This window comes from Haliaeetus leucocephalus, unplaced genomic scaffold (genome assembly GCF_000737465.1).
Source record: "Haliaeetus leucocephalus isolate CR32 unplaced genomic scaffold, Haliaeetus_leucocephalus-4.0 Scaffold587, whole genome shotgun sequence".
NCBI lineage: Eukaryota > Metazoa > Chordata > Aves > Accipitriformes > Accipitridae > Haliaeetus > Haliaeetus leucocephalus.
Window position 1 is genome coordinate 64,640 of NW_010973023.1, and position 16,281 is coordinate 80,920.

The 16,281-nt window shown below is 50.0% G+C and overlaps 1 protein-coding gene across 1 annotated transcript; it reads right to left on the minus strand.

Annotated features, from left to right (window-relative positions):
• Positions 1-246: 246 nt before the first annotated feature.
• On the minus strand, positions 247-16,238 carry MREG (melanoregulin). The gene is made up of 5 exons (XM_010577873.1): positions 16,144-16,238; positions 11,439-11,598; positions 2,801-2,891; positions 906-1,069; positions 247-526 (listed from the first exon to the last, which is right to left on the minus strand). The coding sequence occupies exons 1-5, from the start codon at positions 16,236-16,238 to the stop codon at positions 392-394; spliced, it is 645 nt and encodes a 214-aa protein (XP_010576175.1). The 3' UTR covers positions 247-391.
• Between the last annotated feature and the right edge of the window lie 43 nt (positions 16,239-16,281).

Consider the following 16,281-nt stretch of genomic DNA (forward strand, 5'->3'; position numbering starts at 1 on the left):
GCGGAAGGTGGAAACGCGGATCTCCTCACAGCGCTTGTAACTAGAGGCATCTCAACTTTTGCAGCTACTGGTAGCAATGCTTTGCACGGCAGGTCCCCCCCCGCCCCATGCCTATCGTGCACACTACTCAGCTTGAGGTCTCCCACCAGGGCTACGCTACAGCGGTTCTTGCTCTCTTCTGCTTGGGAGCACCTTGGGGCCAGCATCTGCCTTCCTGTACCCTCCTGGTGGGGCACAGCTCGCTGACCTCCTCGCTCTGCTCCAGCAAGCCCACTTGCTTCTCTGCAGGAAAACAAGGAGCGGCACTACTTGTGCTCACCCCTCGGCAGAGGAGCCTGGTCCCAGAGGGAAGGAAACCCGCTGCCCGTCTTGCACCAGCAAGGCATGTTCCTCAGGGCATCATGACAGCAATACACTGGGGGGCCTTCTGGCTATCGTCCACTCTTTCCCCGCTGGGTCTCTTCGGATACTCCACACTGGCCATCTTGAAGAACTCATCTGCAGCATCCAGAGCTATGAGCCGATCCTGCCAAAGCAATGGGGTTTTATAATCACTACAGGCTGCTTTGGGCAGCTCCCTGGTCAGGGTCCTCCCTCCATGCCTGCTCTCAGGTTAAGCCAGGCATTAGGCCTAATCTTTTCCCACTTCATTAACTGGCTGCAAGAGCACCCAGTTACACAGGCTTAAAGGAACTTGGTGGGGGCAAATTCATGGTGCTACAGCAGTGACATTTCCAAGGAAGCTGAACAGCCAAGCTGTAAGTGCAATATCTGACAGGGACGCCCCAGATGCCACCATGTATTTGAGCATCCTCTGGTGCAGTTCACCTATCTGCTCCCCTTCGTCTGAGCTCACTTGCAGAGATGGGGGCAGTGGGGAGGAAGGCATGCTCGGAACTACTCACCACCACAAAGAGGTAGCGCTCAGAAAGCTCCCAGCTGGTCGGGAAGATGTTTGTCTCTTCAGACAGCTTTAACAGGAAGTCCCGGGCTTTGCCCATGTTCTGGGAGTCACTAATGATGCTGAGTTTGGTCACCGACAAGAGGGAGTCTGCCTCCTTCTGGAAACCTGGGAAAGAGATGTCTTACAGAAATGAGTCAAACGTGGGCAGGGTCATCTCTGAGTCCTCCAGGCTCTTGCAAGGCTCCTTATTCCCACTCCACCATGGGCTGCTGTGTTCCCTACTTGCTAAAACAAACTAATGTTTCCTTGAGGCATGCTCCGTGTCTGCACTTGGGGCAGGTATGAGCTTGCTGGTGGGGAAAAAAACCCATAAATCCACTTAGAGCAAGTTTGTTGCTAGTCTTCCAGAGAAGGCAGATGAACATCCGCACCCAGGGTGTTGATTTAGCTCTTCCATGTTCTCATGCTGCCAGAGCTTTTGGGGCTGGTGGGGCTTCCTGAGCACCCCAGCAGCTACACCTATATGTTGTTGGGAGGTAACAGTGATAAAAAACCTGTGGCAGTAATGAATGCATGGGTAATTATTCCCATAGCAGTCAGCATCTCTTATAGGAAGAGTATCCAGGGAGGGAAAGCGGGAGGAGAATGAATGCAGGGATCTTTAGATGTAATGGCAACCATTAACTTTTAGTTTAGCTCCACGGAGCTGGTGGTGATGTGTCTCACCTGAAAGCACTTATGGGGAAAGAGTGGTGGTCTTACGATTAAAGCACAGGTCTAGATAACAAGAGAGCAGGTTTCACATCTGGTTGCATGTCTAGCTTCACTAAGGCCAAGCGATCCCTGGCCTGGAGCTTCCCTACCCTTTGTAAAACAGCTCCAGAGCCATTGCGGATGTGAGGGAGATGTGGGAGTGCCTTTGTCAACCTGCAGTAACAGATGTAAGGATGTCAAGTGATCCCTCCCATGTTTGGGCTGTACAGGCTGCGTGAACACCTGGGTGAAGATGAATGCTGATACATAGTTATGAATTTATAATGTTCCTCCCATCCAGATGCCAGAACAGCAGGTAGGGCAGGAGCAGCTGAGAAACCTATCTCTCTTCCTCCCAGTGATAATATCCTTGAACAGCCCAACAAGTGTGCTCGACTCGCACATCCTCCTCTCGTTAGCTGCCAACCACCTCCAGAGCATGATGCAAGTCACCAAGCTGATGTGCTGGTACGGCACATCTCTTTGGCCCAAGCGTCACATGCTGTGGGCAATGTAATTGGGAAAACCAGGTCACACCTGCCACTGCCTTCTCCAGAGGAGCAGCAGCTGAGCACACAGGACCGGTGGGTGCAGTTCACTGCTTGCAGGCTAGGAAATAGCCAGAGTAGGAGGGCCACTGTTGAGCAATTTCATCTGGTGAAAGAATACTTCAAATTCACTTAGGAGAAAACAACGTGGGTGGTTTAGCTCTGATCAGCTGGCATGGGCTAAGGAAGGAAAATAGATGTATCATCTGTGTTCAAATCTGAAAGGAATTTTCATTTCTCCCTGCTTATCTTGTTTAGAAAAACCCAGGGTGAACTCCCAGGTATCCCTGCTAAGTTTCCACAAGGAAGCTTGAAATGGATGACTGTGCATGCTATTATGGGCTCGTGGGCTTTTTGACATCCCTGCAGACACGGTGGCTCCGTCTCCTCCCGGCTGTGCCTGAGCTCTGGGGAGCCTTCCGCAGGCTCTCAGCTGCCATGTGGGCTACCTGATGGCACTGCTCAGCAACCTTGTTTCATTTTCCTCCCTCTCTCCTCTACCAGCCTGATTTTGTGGAGCCATTCCAATCCTCGACCATCATGGGACCTCTCATTTGGTACCACAGAAATGACATCCTTTTGTCCTCTAGCTTACCTAAATCCTCCAAAATGTGTTTCCACCTGCTTCTCACTTCTTTTCGGGTCTGCCGTAAGGTATAAATATCATAGTTAAGCTTTTGCCATTCCTGCAAAGCAAAGGGATAAGAGACACTCAGTCATTTGCATGTGGGGAGGTCTCTGCTGCTTTTCTAGGAATTTCAGCTTTTAGAAACGGAGCCAGAGTTGAACTGTTGATGTTGGCACTGAGGGATCCGTATGAAGGTCGATGGCCAGGCTGCCGTTGTCCCTGGAAGAAATTACACTGACTAGCATAGAATATTTTAGCTTTATATTTATATACAGCATCTCTGTATCTTCTCTGCATGTACGCAATAGGCTTCCAGTTACCTTGAAATGGGATTACAGAATTTTAGGCATGGCCGATGACCAAAGTGGTCAAACAGGGAGAATATAATTCCAGCTCTGTGCTGGAAATTATAACGCTGTCCTAGGCTGGAGAACAACATGAAATTCTAAATGTTGCTCATCTGAGAGACTTCAGTCTTCTGGGTCCAAAGCCCTTTTCCCCAAACCTTGACACCCCAGCTAGTATCAAAACCTGAGGTTGTGAAAATACCTTATTCAGCCTCTATAGCTCAAGAAACCACAACCACATATCAATAATTACCTTCTATAAACTATTGCAACACCTTATTTTCATATCCTTGCAGTTACACTGGCATGGCACATTTTCTTACAGCTGATGATAGCCCATGGGAAACAAAGTTTGGAAAAAAGTTACTGCTCTCAGTATGCTCACACATACAGTGGCTTCTCCAAACTGTTCAGCCCTCTGTTTGGCATTTAACTGGAGTAGACAGGTTTTCAAAAGTACTGGAAAACAAGAAAAATAACCTTTTTTTAAAAGGCTTGGTACCCTTTTTTAAATAGCAGAGAAGAAGGATGCACGAGGATGGTTGAGGGCTGAGCTGGAGTCATCTGACATAATAACTATTAGTGGCTGCTAGTTGCTGCAGTTAATGCTTAACTTAACTATAGAGCTTAAATCCTTGCACTTGACCTCAAGCTTTGTATCTGCATAATGGGACACTGTCTAAAAGCAAAGGTTTTGAGGTTATTTATTAAAGTTATACCAGCACAACTAAACACATCTGTATAAGCATGCATTCCTGTGGAAATGCATGTATTCTGCAAGAAAACCAGGAGTACTTTTGCTAGCAGAGTTTAATCAATGCACACACTACAAAGGATGCATTTACAGAAGCATCCACACAGCAGGTCATAACATCACTCCGATAATTTCCCTGCATCCTTAATGAATCTCATTTCTCAGCAACAGAATACATAGATGGACTCTTACAGAATAAACGGGTGTTAATCTGTGCCGTCTCCCTGGGATTTTCCTACATGACATACTGGGTTCAAAGGGGTTAAACAATACCCGTGAAGGTCACCTGTGTGTTAGAAATCCCACTGTTTTTCTGATACCTGGTGCCTTAAAGAGTTGACTTGATTCGATAAAGAGTTGGAGATTTCTTAGTGGTTTTTTTCCTGAACCTGGCTGACACGCCACGACTGCAGAGAATTAAATGACAAGCCTGTTTCCTTGTTCAGCGATAGCTGCAGGAAGCCCTTGGAGATTACGCTTTGGAAGAAGCAGCTGGCAGGGTTAAGACACCGATGAATTCAGGTCAGGAGAGCAGGGGAAACGCAGCTCCATCTGCAGCCGCTCGCTCTGCACCGCTCGTCCTCCCGGAGAGCAAAATCCCCTTCATTTTTAGCTTTGTGTTGCTGCTGACCACTAGCTAGCTTTGCTAATCAGAGGAGCGTTTCTCTCTTGACTGCAGTGGTACTTGAAAACAGCTTTACTGTTTGCATAGGAGGGCACCTGGCTGCCAGCGCAAGGCATCAAAACATCTCTTCAGCCCTTTGCAAAAGAAAGGAGGCAGGGACCAGACTCTCTTCTCTCTTGACACCGGCTCATAGCTAGGAACTGAGCTCCTCTCAGTGAAAAAGAAAAGAGGGGCTTTATTGTATGAAAGCTTTGTGGGAAGTTTATTGCAAAGTTGAAAGTTTTTAAAAAGAGAATAAAGGCTGCACGATGCCTTGCTCCCCGCTGGCAGGGATCCCTCAGAAACATCTCAGCCTGCTTGTGACCCCGTGGTATAAGCAGAAAGGAGAGCAAACCAGTCTGGTCATGCTGGTAGGGAAATAAGCTGTGTGTCTCTGCCGTCCCGCGGAGATAAACAAGTGCTTTAACGCAGGCGATTGATCAACACAGCCACTGTGATTCCAGGCGCACTTCACACTGCTGAATTAGTGAGCTGGGGGGTGGGAAAGATGCTCCACCTGGCAGCAGCTTTCAGGGCTGCGGGGATTTACCCGCTGTGGGAGTGAGCCAGACTCCTCGCTAAGCTAAACGGCGAGCAGTGCTTAGCATGCAGGGAAGCTGCTCCCGATTTTCTCTGGATTAACAGCAGTGTGTTTTCCTTTGTCTGTTTTTGTTTTAAGGGAATCTAGGTTATGGCTTTCTTGTACGTCATAGTTAGAGCTGCGTTATGAGTACAGTGCATATTTAGTCCCGGGGGACCTCTAACAGTGTCCTGTCAGTGAAGAATTTGGGGAGTGTGCAAAAGAGCAGCTTTGGTACAGAATATGATGCTTAATGGTGGTGCCTGGGTGGGACCTCTTGTTTTGGTGGGATTTCTTTTGCCTGAGCATGGAGCTGGATGCATTTATATTTCTGTAGAGAAAGCTGGGAGGAGGATGCTGCACATGGTGCAAGTCACTGAAAAGCAACTAGTGACAGCAGAGATTATCAGGATCAGGTTGGGCAGCTACAGGCTGAGCTCTCAGAGGGTCTTATGCCCTGTTCTCCATCAGCCTCAGAAACCACTGAGTTTTCTCAGGTGATTCCTTGTAGCAGAGACATCCTAAATGCTGTGGGCAGGGGGCTGTCCTCTGTGTTGCTTTAATGAGGAAATAAAGTTCAGAGCATCTTTCCATCCCCAAAATTATTCTAAAAAGCATCTCCCTTTAGCTACACAGCAGAGGAAGAGCAAAGCTTGTCCTGCCCGTGTCTCCACATAGGAACGGGCAACATCAGAGACTTTGGGAAGGGTGTTCCCCATGCACATCCCATGAGTCACCAAGATGTGACCTGTGCAGGGAGCGTTTGGTTGGGGCCAGACGGCATCACGAGGCTGAGGCTGCTCAGCACCGATGCTGGGCAGCCCCAGGGCAGGCAGCCGGGGCTCCGCACCAAACCTCGCTCTCGCTCAGCCCTCACTGCGGCTGTGATGGGGAAGGCTGCTGCGTACCAGGGCACCGGCGAGATGCAGGACAGGGCACACTGGTCCTTGAGCAGCCCTGGGCAGAGCGAGGCCAGAGCAGGCTGCCCTTTGCGACGCATCCTGGGCTGGCTCCCCCCCGCAGCCCCTTCCAGCAAGGTGTCTGAGACTGTATGCGGGCACAGGACAAGCAGCTCTCTCCCAAAACTTAGCATTGTTTTGCACCTTCTGTGCAGCTCCATTCCCTGTCCTGTCTTTTGCAAAATTAGGTGTAACTTCTGGGGCAGTGAGGAGTCACAGTACTGGGAAAGTACAGCAGAAGACTGCTCTTCACCACACCCCTTGGTGTTTCTACAGGTCTGGGACATCCCAGCGATGCATTCAAAATCAATCCTTTAAGAAAAAATACCCTTTTGCCAAAATCTGAATTAACCACAGGAAACCAAAGCAGGTTGCAGTTCCTGGCCCTGTTTTTTGCAACCAGTTTTGCCCTTTTAAGCCTACATAGCAGGGCACAACATATACCAGTGGGGGCTTGAGAAAACCCTTTGTGCATGAGTCAAGAATATTCCGGGAGCAGCAGGGAAACCCTGCTGCCTCTCTCCTCCGAGTGCTCAGCCCTTCAAATATTTAGCTGGAAAACTCCTCCAGACTCTCTAGTGTGATATACTAAATCTGCAAACACCAAATGGAAGTGAGGAAATGCTGGGCATGAAATATAAGCCAGGTTGGTACATAACCGAGAGCTCTGGGAAAAAATGTGCCAAGAGAACAGGCAAGCACTGTCCAACTTTTCATCCCTGCTCGTATGGAAATTTCCTAATTAGCAGGTAGCTTTCCTCATGTTGCTAAAGCAATCCTCTACCAAAGCCTTCTGCTTTATTCCCTTAAAAGCAATTGGTGTCACTGTTCTGTTCAAGAGTTATTTTGGAAATGAGGTAAAAACAGAATTATCAGGGAAAGACTGCAAAATACCAGTCCAGGCAGGTACCACGCTGTGTCCAGGGATGCTCCTGCTCTGGCTCTGCGACTGGCCCCACTGGAAGTAGTTGAACAAATACAAACCCTAGATCCATGCTCATACATTGAATCATCGACAGACATCTCAGCTTAGAATAAGCTTAAATTGGATTCAGTTTTAAAAGAGGCATGCAGGCATTAAGAGGGTCGGGTTCTGGGCTACCCGACTGGCATCCCCAACCCTGCATAAATCCCATCATCTCTCCATGCCCCAGCAACAGCGTGTCGCAATACTGACCTTCTCTGTAACCTGTTTAAAAAAGAATAATCCTGTAGAAGAGCAGGAGCAAGCAGGAAAATAGGCCTTGTCAGCTTGTTAATTGGCTTGCCAGGAGGATCATGCCAGCATACCTCTGCTAGCCAGGACCCCAGCAGAGATGCAGGCTGAGGAATTGCCTTTGCTAGTGGGCTTTATGAGCCCACCTTTCCCCCAAGGGAATAAGCCAAAAGAAGAAAGAAACACTGCATTTACAACAAGCCACAAGAACAGTGTTTCTTCCTTGGTCATAATGCAAAACCCCACCTTTAGTTGCTGTTCACAGACGCTTGGGGCAGCTGCCCTAAACCTGGCTCCTTCTCTGAGGCCAGTACTGGTGCAACAGCTCAAGGTCTCTGCTCACGGCTGGGTAACTCGACGAACCCCATCAGAGGACATTGAGGCACCGGGGCCACCACAAACTGGACCTCATGGAGGGGGCTATCTGCCACATCACGGACATAAGCCCAGCAATAAGCCCAGTGCAGCTCTTACTGTTAATATTGGAGGCTTGCCGGAGCCACAGTAGTCCCCATTCCCCATAAAATGCTTTCCTTCACGCTAGCAGGGTACGTGCTGGATCAGTGACTTGGCCTGATCTATGCACCATCTTAAGTAATATCCTGTTTTCCCAGAGGTCCTCATTTCACCTCCAGATTTGGAGTTTTACTTTACACCACAACAGGTTCAATGATGCTGCGGAGCAGGAGCAGGAAAAAAACATTTCTTCCATAGTTGAAACATTGACCCCAGCCTTCAAAAGCTTTGACGACAGCTTTGATCTCCAAAGGCTGCATCAGCTTTACCAGCTCCCTTAAGCCAGCCCTTCAGCTATGGCTTTTCTGGTTTTCCCTGCGCACACCCTCCCTTGCCCACACTTTGCTTCCGCAAGCACATCATGCTCATCAGCCTCAAGCAGAGAGAAATGTGAAGCTGCAAGTTGCTCAGTCCTTATGATTTTAGGAGGCTCCAGCAAATCTTGCCTTATCTACCTATTACACAGTGGGTTTGGCAATCACTGGGTGCTCCAGCGGCCTCCACCACAGCCAACGGCCCTGTGAGCTGTCACTCCCAGCACATGGCACCGAGCAGGACAAACAAGTGGGTGTGAAACAGGGTGCTCCTGGGACATCACGGTGCTTGCGTTGAAGAGGTTGCTGCCCGGGTTCAGCAAGGAGCAAGGTGGAGCAGCCCTGCCATCCTTACACAAGCTAAGGTCACCAAAAGTTTGGGCTGGAGCTGCCAAATTTCGCAGAGCGGGGCTGTCGGGAGGGGGCAGGGAGAAGAAACAGCTCCGCATGGGTTGGGTGTTGGTCCTGCCCCATGGTGGGGGCAAGGAACTGACCCCGAGGGAAGACACCAACGCTGTGAGTTGCTGGCAGCCCCACCATGATTGATCTAACATGCAGAAAATTGACTGAACTACAGGATGCACTCAGCGTCGAGCACCTGGCCCTTTGCATACACAATTTGGTTTATTTATTTACAGTGATCCACAATCCAGAGGTGCCCAGGCCAGGAGACAGCTGTCCCTGGACCATGCCCGCTGACCTCCAGCGCTGTGCTGATGGCACCACTGCGTCCTGGCCCACCGCTTCTCCTGTCCTAGCTCACAGCACCTCACCACTCTGTGAACAACCATTTTAAAAGAAAGAAAATACCCAGGAAAGCAGAAGTGGGTTAGCCAGGTTAAGAAAAATGCGATATTGGTTTGAGGCTGAGGTGGTGCCGTACAGATAAAGCACACATGATGTAGAGCGACCTGCTCTTTGGGATCCTTCCGAAGTCCTGTGCTAGGAAATCACTAAGATAAAGGTGGGGAATGGCAAAGCATACAGTTAAGTGCACAGCATGCCAAAATATCTTTGTTAAATGAAGGAGCAGAAATACAGGGAGTAGTTCTCCTTGCAGTCTGATTTTAACCAAGAGAAGAAAAGGACCTATAGTTTCATAACGCTTATGCACTGCACAAAGAAGAAACCGTTCCCCCGTCCCCTTTCCTGCAGCATCCACACACTCTCCCTGGGACTTTGGGAGCAGAGCAGCTCCCAAAGCAGATTATGGCTTTTGCAGCCCAGTGCTGTTTTGCAATTAGATTTTTCTTCTCTCTCTCAGGGCTAAAGTCTCATAAAGAGGGGAGGGCAATGCAATCTGGCCTAGTTTTAAAATGCTTGCTGGAGTAAGGAGAGATTTCGGCACCCAGGGCCAAATGCAGGAATGTTGGTTGGCTTTGCCAGCCAAGTCCCTCCCTGTTCTGCCACCCAGAAAAAGCTGCAGCTGGAAATGGCAGCAGCTTGCCAGGCTTACATATCGTGCCTCAGTTTCCCTAGCTGTGAAAGAGAGACAGCAATCACTAGCTGGAAAGGGCACTGTGCCATAATTCAAATCAAGCATATCATGTGTTTGCTTTCTTCAAAGTCAGCCTGATGTCGTACTCCTCAGGCTTTTTGATTAATTGCACTGCATAAAAAAACAGGGTATGTGATCTTACATTTGTTATGGAGAGGAAAGCCCATGCTCTTTGTACTTCCCTTTTTCACTGGCAGGCACAGCGACTGCTCAGACCCACTAAAAACCCTATGGGTATGCTGAAGGCACAGAGAAAACAGTGGATTTAGGACAGGCAGGCACACTGGGTTTAGGACAGGCAGATGCAGGAGCGCTCTCCTGCTCACCCATAACTGATGCTCTCCTCTGTAACCTGAGCAAGGCTGACACATAACTCTCCTTCGCGTAGGAAGACATCTTTTTAGCAGCCCATCCACTTATGATACCGTTTTATAAATAATAAAAGCTTTTACAAGGCCTGCCTCATAGGAGCCCTAGATCAAGCTAAAAGGCCGCTTGAATGGGTGCAGGCTGAAATCAGGAGCTCCAGCGCTGCCATGAAGTACACCCAGCTCTGCAACAACTCAGGAGCGGTGCAGCCTCCTAAATGGAGTTGTCCTTGTTTCCTTCAGCTAATTTGGGCTGGATGAAGCTCCCTGTCTTCTCTAAGACAAGCAATTGCAAGGTAGAGGACATCTTCAGTTGTAGCTGTAAAGGTTACGTGCAGCCATGAAAGCATTGTTACAAAACCATCTATTGTAAACACCACGATTAATTCAATTCTCATAGAAAAAAAAAAAAATTAAATGGGGATTCCGGCCAACTGTATACAAGGACTGCATTATCTCATTTTAAGTTTTAAAAATTGTAATTTTGATCTCAGCTGCACCTTTTGAGTTTAAGGCTTCTGGTGAAAGCTGAGCTAGCTTGTGGTTTAAGGGGACTATCACAGGAGGAAGAGTTACAGTCTTGTGGTGTCCTGGATGAAATGGGATCATGTTGAAATTAAATGTGAAGCCTCCAGGTTTTCCTGCAAATATTTTGAAGTCTTAAAAGCAATCAGAGAGGGGAAAATGTGTCACTATTTGCTACAGCCTGCTCCTAATCAGGCCACTGAAATCTCCTTTGTGCCGAAGTGCTTTAGCAAAGGAAATCAGGGCTGCAAAACAGCCTTTATGTAACAGCAATGATTTTTCCCTTCTGTGCTAAGAGCTGTGCCAGTTCTCCGCTTCTCAATAATTGCCGTATAACCCATTAGAGGAGTATTTAACTTGACGCGTCACTGGAGCGGCAGCTCAGCTCCAGGCACTGTCATTGCTGGGGAAACTCCACTGCAGGCAGGGCTAATGCCAGTCTGATCACAGAAAGGCCAAACCAGGGGAATATCAGACAAAAAAAGCAGCCTGTGAAGCTAGCAAACTGAGCTGGGGATCCCAGTGCTACCAGTACACGTTTGCAGGTAGTGGTGGTAGAGGTGCTTGCAGGGCCATCATGCATTCCAGCTCTGGGTGGCTCTCCTAGCTCAGCTGCCAGAGACATCCCTGAGCTTCCCAGGGATGAGATGGCCACAGATGTATCCACACCAGATATAGAATAAAATCTAGAGGGTGATGGAGCAGATGGGAGGACCTGATGCCTACGTGAGCCATGCTGGGGGACTTTGGGGTCTTTATAGCGGCTTAACAGGTACTTAAATAAAGGCACTGCCAAAGCATCCGATGAAAGCACCGAGCCTCAGCCTGCAGTGAAATCAAGCACAAGGAACAGCACCGCCTCACCTCCGAGTCCTTGTCCAGCTGGTTCCTGACCACGATCATGTTGTACAGCACCCGGTCGTCGTCTGCCTCCGTGTGGGTCATGTCATGTGGGGTGCTCCACAGGTTCTGCTCCTCGTCCCGTGCCAGCGTGGCTCCAAAGGAGGCGTAGGGGTTGTTGTTACTGCAGAGGGGGGGAGAGGTGAGGCAGCGTTATCTACTGCAGCATCACGCTGCCTCCTTTTACCTTCCCAGGGTAAAGTGCCCATTGCTATGGCATCCCCTCTTGCAGCCCAATGTCCTGCCTGGGAGAGGGGAGGAAGAGGAGTGGGGAATGGGAAGAAAGTGTTTTACCTTAGCAAACATTCTGACCACACAAGCCATGGTTCAAAACAGGCAGCGCTGCCATGAAAGACATCAGACACACAAAGTTACTAAAGACACCAGATATTATTTGAGCAGCTAGGATGGAGGAACTGTGAGCATCCATCTGCGAGGATGAAGAGCGGCATCTCCCCATTGCTCCTGCAGCCCCCTGCCCTGCTTCCCATCACATCTTCCTACCCTGAACCCTGCATAAGCCCCCCCCAGCCTCTCCAAGCTTAATGTGGGAACAGTTCTAATTAACTAAGACTCAAAAATGCCAGCAGCTCCAGAGGGTATTTTCTCTCTGCCTGACAAACCCTGCAGCCGTGCCAAGATCCCAGTGGCACAGTCTGTCCCCACAGAGACTTTGTGTGCAGAGGGGTATGCTTGAGCAGCAGGCAAGGGGATGGCTGCATGCAATGCCTTTCCCTTGGCTCTTGGCCAAAGAAGCAGCTTCTACCCATCTTCTCCTCAAAGGCAGTGCCGTTGGGCATGGTTTTGGACAAAATGACATTTCGGACAAAACACAAGCCACCTCTGCTGAGGGAGCTGGGGCTGATTAGCCCAGGGAAGAGATGGCTTCAGGGCATCTCATCCATGTGTGTAAGTACCTAATGGGAGGGAGTGAAGGAGATGGAGCCAGACCCTTCTCAGTGGTGTCCCATGATAGGATACACATTGAAATATAGGAAATTCTGTTTAATCGTAAGAAGGGTGGGTGAACACTGGTACAGGCTTCCCAGAGAGGTTGTGGAGTCTCCATCCTTGGAGACATTCAAAACCTGACTGGACACAGTCCTGGGCAACCTGCTCCAGCTGACCCTGCTCAAGCAGGGGTTGGACTGGATGCTCTCCAGAGGTCCCATATCCACAACCATGTTACTGTGTGACCCTGCAGCTCTATTTTCTCCCCAGCAGCCCAAACCCTACCAAATCAAGCAAGCAATCCCTGCAGGAGCCCCCCACCCCAGCAGCTCCTACCTGAGAGGTACAGCGATGCACTGAGCTGCGTAAGTACCTGTGCCAAGGCACAGAAAGGACATTTAGCCCCATCTCTATTTGGGGATGGAAACGTCTTCAGCCTGCTTGTGAACTCCAGGCTTTATTTGCTTAGTGGTCAGCAAAACAGAGCATCATCTTCCGGGAAGGCTGTCCCCACCAAGGCAAGGAGCTTTTCTCTGCACTGATGGCTGTTCTGTGTTTTATGGCTTTATGTTGCTACTGGAATGTGCATTTTTTTATAGGGTTATTTAATTCTGCCGGGAGAACTTTTAGCAGACGATTTCCATAATGTTTCTAATCAAGATGTCGAGACATTTGAGCAGCACAACACATATGGAGAAATATTTTTGGCATTACACAATAGTCTCATCAGCCATCCTGTGGCAATCCCTGCTCAATTCTTGTTAGAACAACCCACTGTTTATTCTATCTGCTACCCAAAACCCACTCCTTTCGCAAGGAACCCATACAGTGAAACCTCAGATAACACTGCAGGCACTTTAGCCATGACATCAAGCCATAAAGAAGATGTTAAGAGGAGCTCCAGCACGTAGATAAAATAGAAAAAAAATATTCACATCAGCATTCCTGCAGGAAGGTTAATTAGACTTTCAACAAACCAAAAACCTGAGCAACAGGTAATAAGGGAAAAGATAATCTCTTATAATCTCTCATTAAAGACAAGCAAACGAACGTAACTGGGAGGGGGTGGATGGCATAACTCAGCCATTCCTACACCAGACCCAGCATGGGTACACTCAAAACATTTTTCAAATGTGGAGCAGACAGGATCCCAGCCTGGAAGAAATCACTCAGGAGCCAGCCGTGCTATCAGCACGAGTTCAGTCCCATCCTGCCTTCGACAGTCTTCTTCCTACTCAGTGACTTGTTGGTACCCTTCACACCTGAATTACTTTATAAACCAATATCTGGCAATAGCACTAACACACTTTAGCTTCTACATGCCACTCCCTCACAGCTTGCAAGGCACTTCCCAGCACATCTCTATTTCCAAACCATGGTACAGAGCATCCAGCAGCCTGTAAGGCATGTGGGCAGTGCCCAGGAGTCTGCAAATCCATACAAGCACGGAGAGCTCTGCCCCAGAGCGTGCTGGACTTCCAAGCAACATTTAAAATGAAGAAATGGGAGGAAAAAAAGGAGCACATGAATGGCAGCCTGCTTTGCAGGTTACAGGAGTCCCTGTGGGATCAGAGGGGACTCAGACAATTTCACACTCTGGGCTTTATCCAGAAAATGGTGAGCACTAACGTTTCATCGATAAATTTCTGCTCCAGGGGCCTTTCAGTCCAGATTAAACTCATTTTGGGATTTGGAGCCCAAATTCTTGGTTTATTTGCATCTTGAGGACACCATGTGAGCCAGATCCCACCTTTCCACATCAAGAGACAGCCAGGCAGCCTGGATGCTTTGCTGCAGCAGCCCAGCTCGCTGGCTTTGTCTAGGGTTTCTTTTCCCAGCCCCACACTAGCGCTGTGCCTACATCTGTGTTCCATCCCCACCTCCACGCACAGTGCTGGCTGCTGTCGCTGGCCTCGTCACGGGTTACAGCCAGCCTTGTATACGCTTGGGTAATATATGCACCTCATTATACACATATTACCTCCTCCTCACTGCTTCATTCTTTGACATGTTGAATTTATGAGGCTGCAACCACTCTGCTTGGGGAAAATAAGGTGAAAAGTCATAAAGTCAACATTTCAGTAGCAACACCAGCTCCCAAAACCTAAAACTCAGCTAAAAGATCTGAAATCTCAAGCAAGTCATTCCTTTTAAACAATGCTGCGATAAAAAAAAAAAAAAGACAGCAAGCATGCTCTTGCAAGATCCCTGCATTTAAATAAAACCCCAAAGCCTCCCGAAGAGGGACAAGCCAGCGATTAGGCTGTTAGCTTAATTACGCTGGCACACTTGTGCAAGAGAAGATGCCTTTTGAATGCCCAGCATTTATACAGGCTTTCCTACTTATAGCCAGCATTAACTGGATCACCGGCAGAAGGCATGTTACTAAAGAAAGGTGTCCGGTGAGGGACAGCCACCCCGGCCGGGAAGGCAGCAGGAAGGAGCCTCTCCGCCCGTGCGCTCGGCTTTCGTTAGGTTAATGCCAATTTCCTGGGCTGGAGGCCCCATGCTCAGGATTATCTGGTTATTATTTAGGTAACTGCTTTAACAGAACAAAATGAGGACATTTCAAGCCCTTTTGCTGGCTCTGCTATTCCCTGATACCTATGTAGGCCACACCAGCAGCATCCCCCGCTCCTTCTTGAAATGCCTCTCTCCCACCAATGACACAGGGAGGGCACAGTCCCTGCCCCGTCCCAGGGCTGGGGTACCCACTGCGGGCTTCAGCAGCAGCCAGGATCCCCGCTGGCAGCTGGGGAAGGAGGCAGAGGTGCCACACACCCCATGAACGGATGTTTTGCAACACGCAAAACCTCCTTACGTGCTTGCACAGCTCACAGCATTTCTCCGCAACTCGGGACTTCATCTTTTCATACCACTCCCACCCCCAAAACCTCACGGCTCCAGGCACAAGACGGATGCAACCGACAGCAGGAGAGAAAAATCTGTCTAGAAATCAGCACGCGTGCTGCTTTCACATAAAGCCGGCTCCAGCAGTGCTGGAGTCAGTGCTCCAGTCAGCTCCTTTCCAGCATCCCCAGCCCGGGACCAGAGCTGGGACCTGACCCCCTGCCCAGCGATGCGGGGACCCCCCTTTTTGTTCAGCGCCTCGGCCTCCTCTGTCGAAATCCCACCGTGGGAAGATAAAAGCTGAACGGTACCTACGGCAAGGGGCACAAGGGAAACACCGAAGAGAGCCGGCTCTCGGTTCAGCTCGCTAAAACTTCACCGTAAAAATCCCCACGGCACGCAGCAGCCCGGCGTGCATCGTGCCACGAGGTGTCAGAAAAAACCCGGCCCCTGTGGCAAGCCCACCCGGGCGGAAAGAGAACCGAAAGCCGCTTGTTACCGCCGGGAGAAAATCCCCTTGGAGCCTCGACCGGCTCTCGCAGGGGGACGGCCAACTCCTTCACGGAGAGCAGCGGTTGTAAAATCGCTAGAAACTGTAATTTTTTTTTTTTTTTTGGGGGGGGGGGGGGAGCGGAACGGGGCTCGGCTTGACGCGCCGGGGCAGCCAACCGGCGGGAAAGGGCTCTGGGGTCCAGACGGAGCCGGCGTGGGGGCGAAAGGGGCTCACGCGTGGCTGTGGGCCAGCGGCGCGACCCATCTCCGGTGGGAGCATTCCTCCTCCTGCGCAAGGCGCGGGGGGGGCTCAGCCCCATCCCTCCAAGACGGCTGGGTGTTCGGGTAAGGGGCCGGGGGTGGGGGGGGTCCTCACCTGAGCAAGGGCTCCTTCTCGGGGGGCGCCGCCGCCTCCCCTCCGCAGCAACCGCAGCATGCGCCCAGCGAGCGCAGCCAGGCCCGCAGCCCCATCGGCGCGGCCGGAGAGCCGCGCTGGGCGGGCCGGGCTGAGCCC

Bases quoted from the DNA above. Each gene is read 5' to 3' on its own strand.
- MREG (XM_010577873.1), bottom strand. From the start codon at position 16,238: ATGGGGCTGCGGGCCTGGCTGCGCTCGCTGGGCGCATGCTGCGGTTGC. The intron at 2,892-11,438 runs GTGAGGCGGTGC...TTTGCTTTGCAG, and splicing joins AGCTGGACAAGGACTCGGAG to GAATGGCAAAAGCTTAACTA. The intron at 527-905 runs GTGAGTAGTTCC...TTGCTTTGGCAG, and splicing joins AGCGCTACCTCTTTGTGGTG to GATCGGCTCATAGCTCTGGA.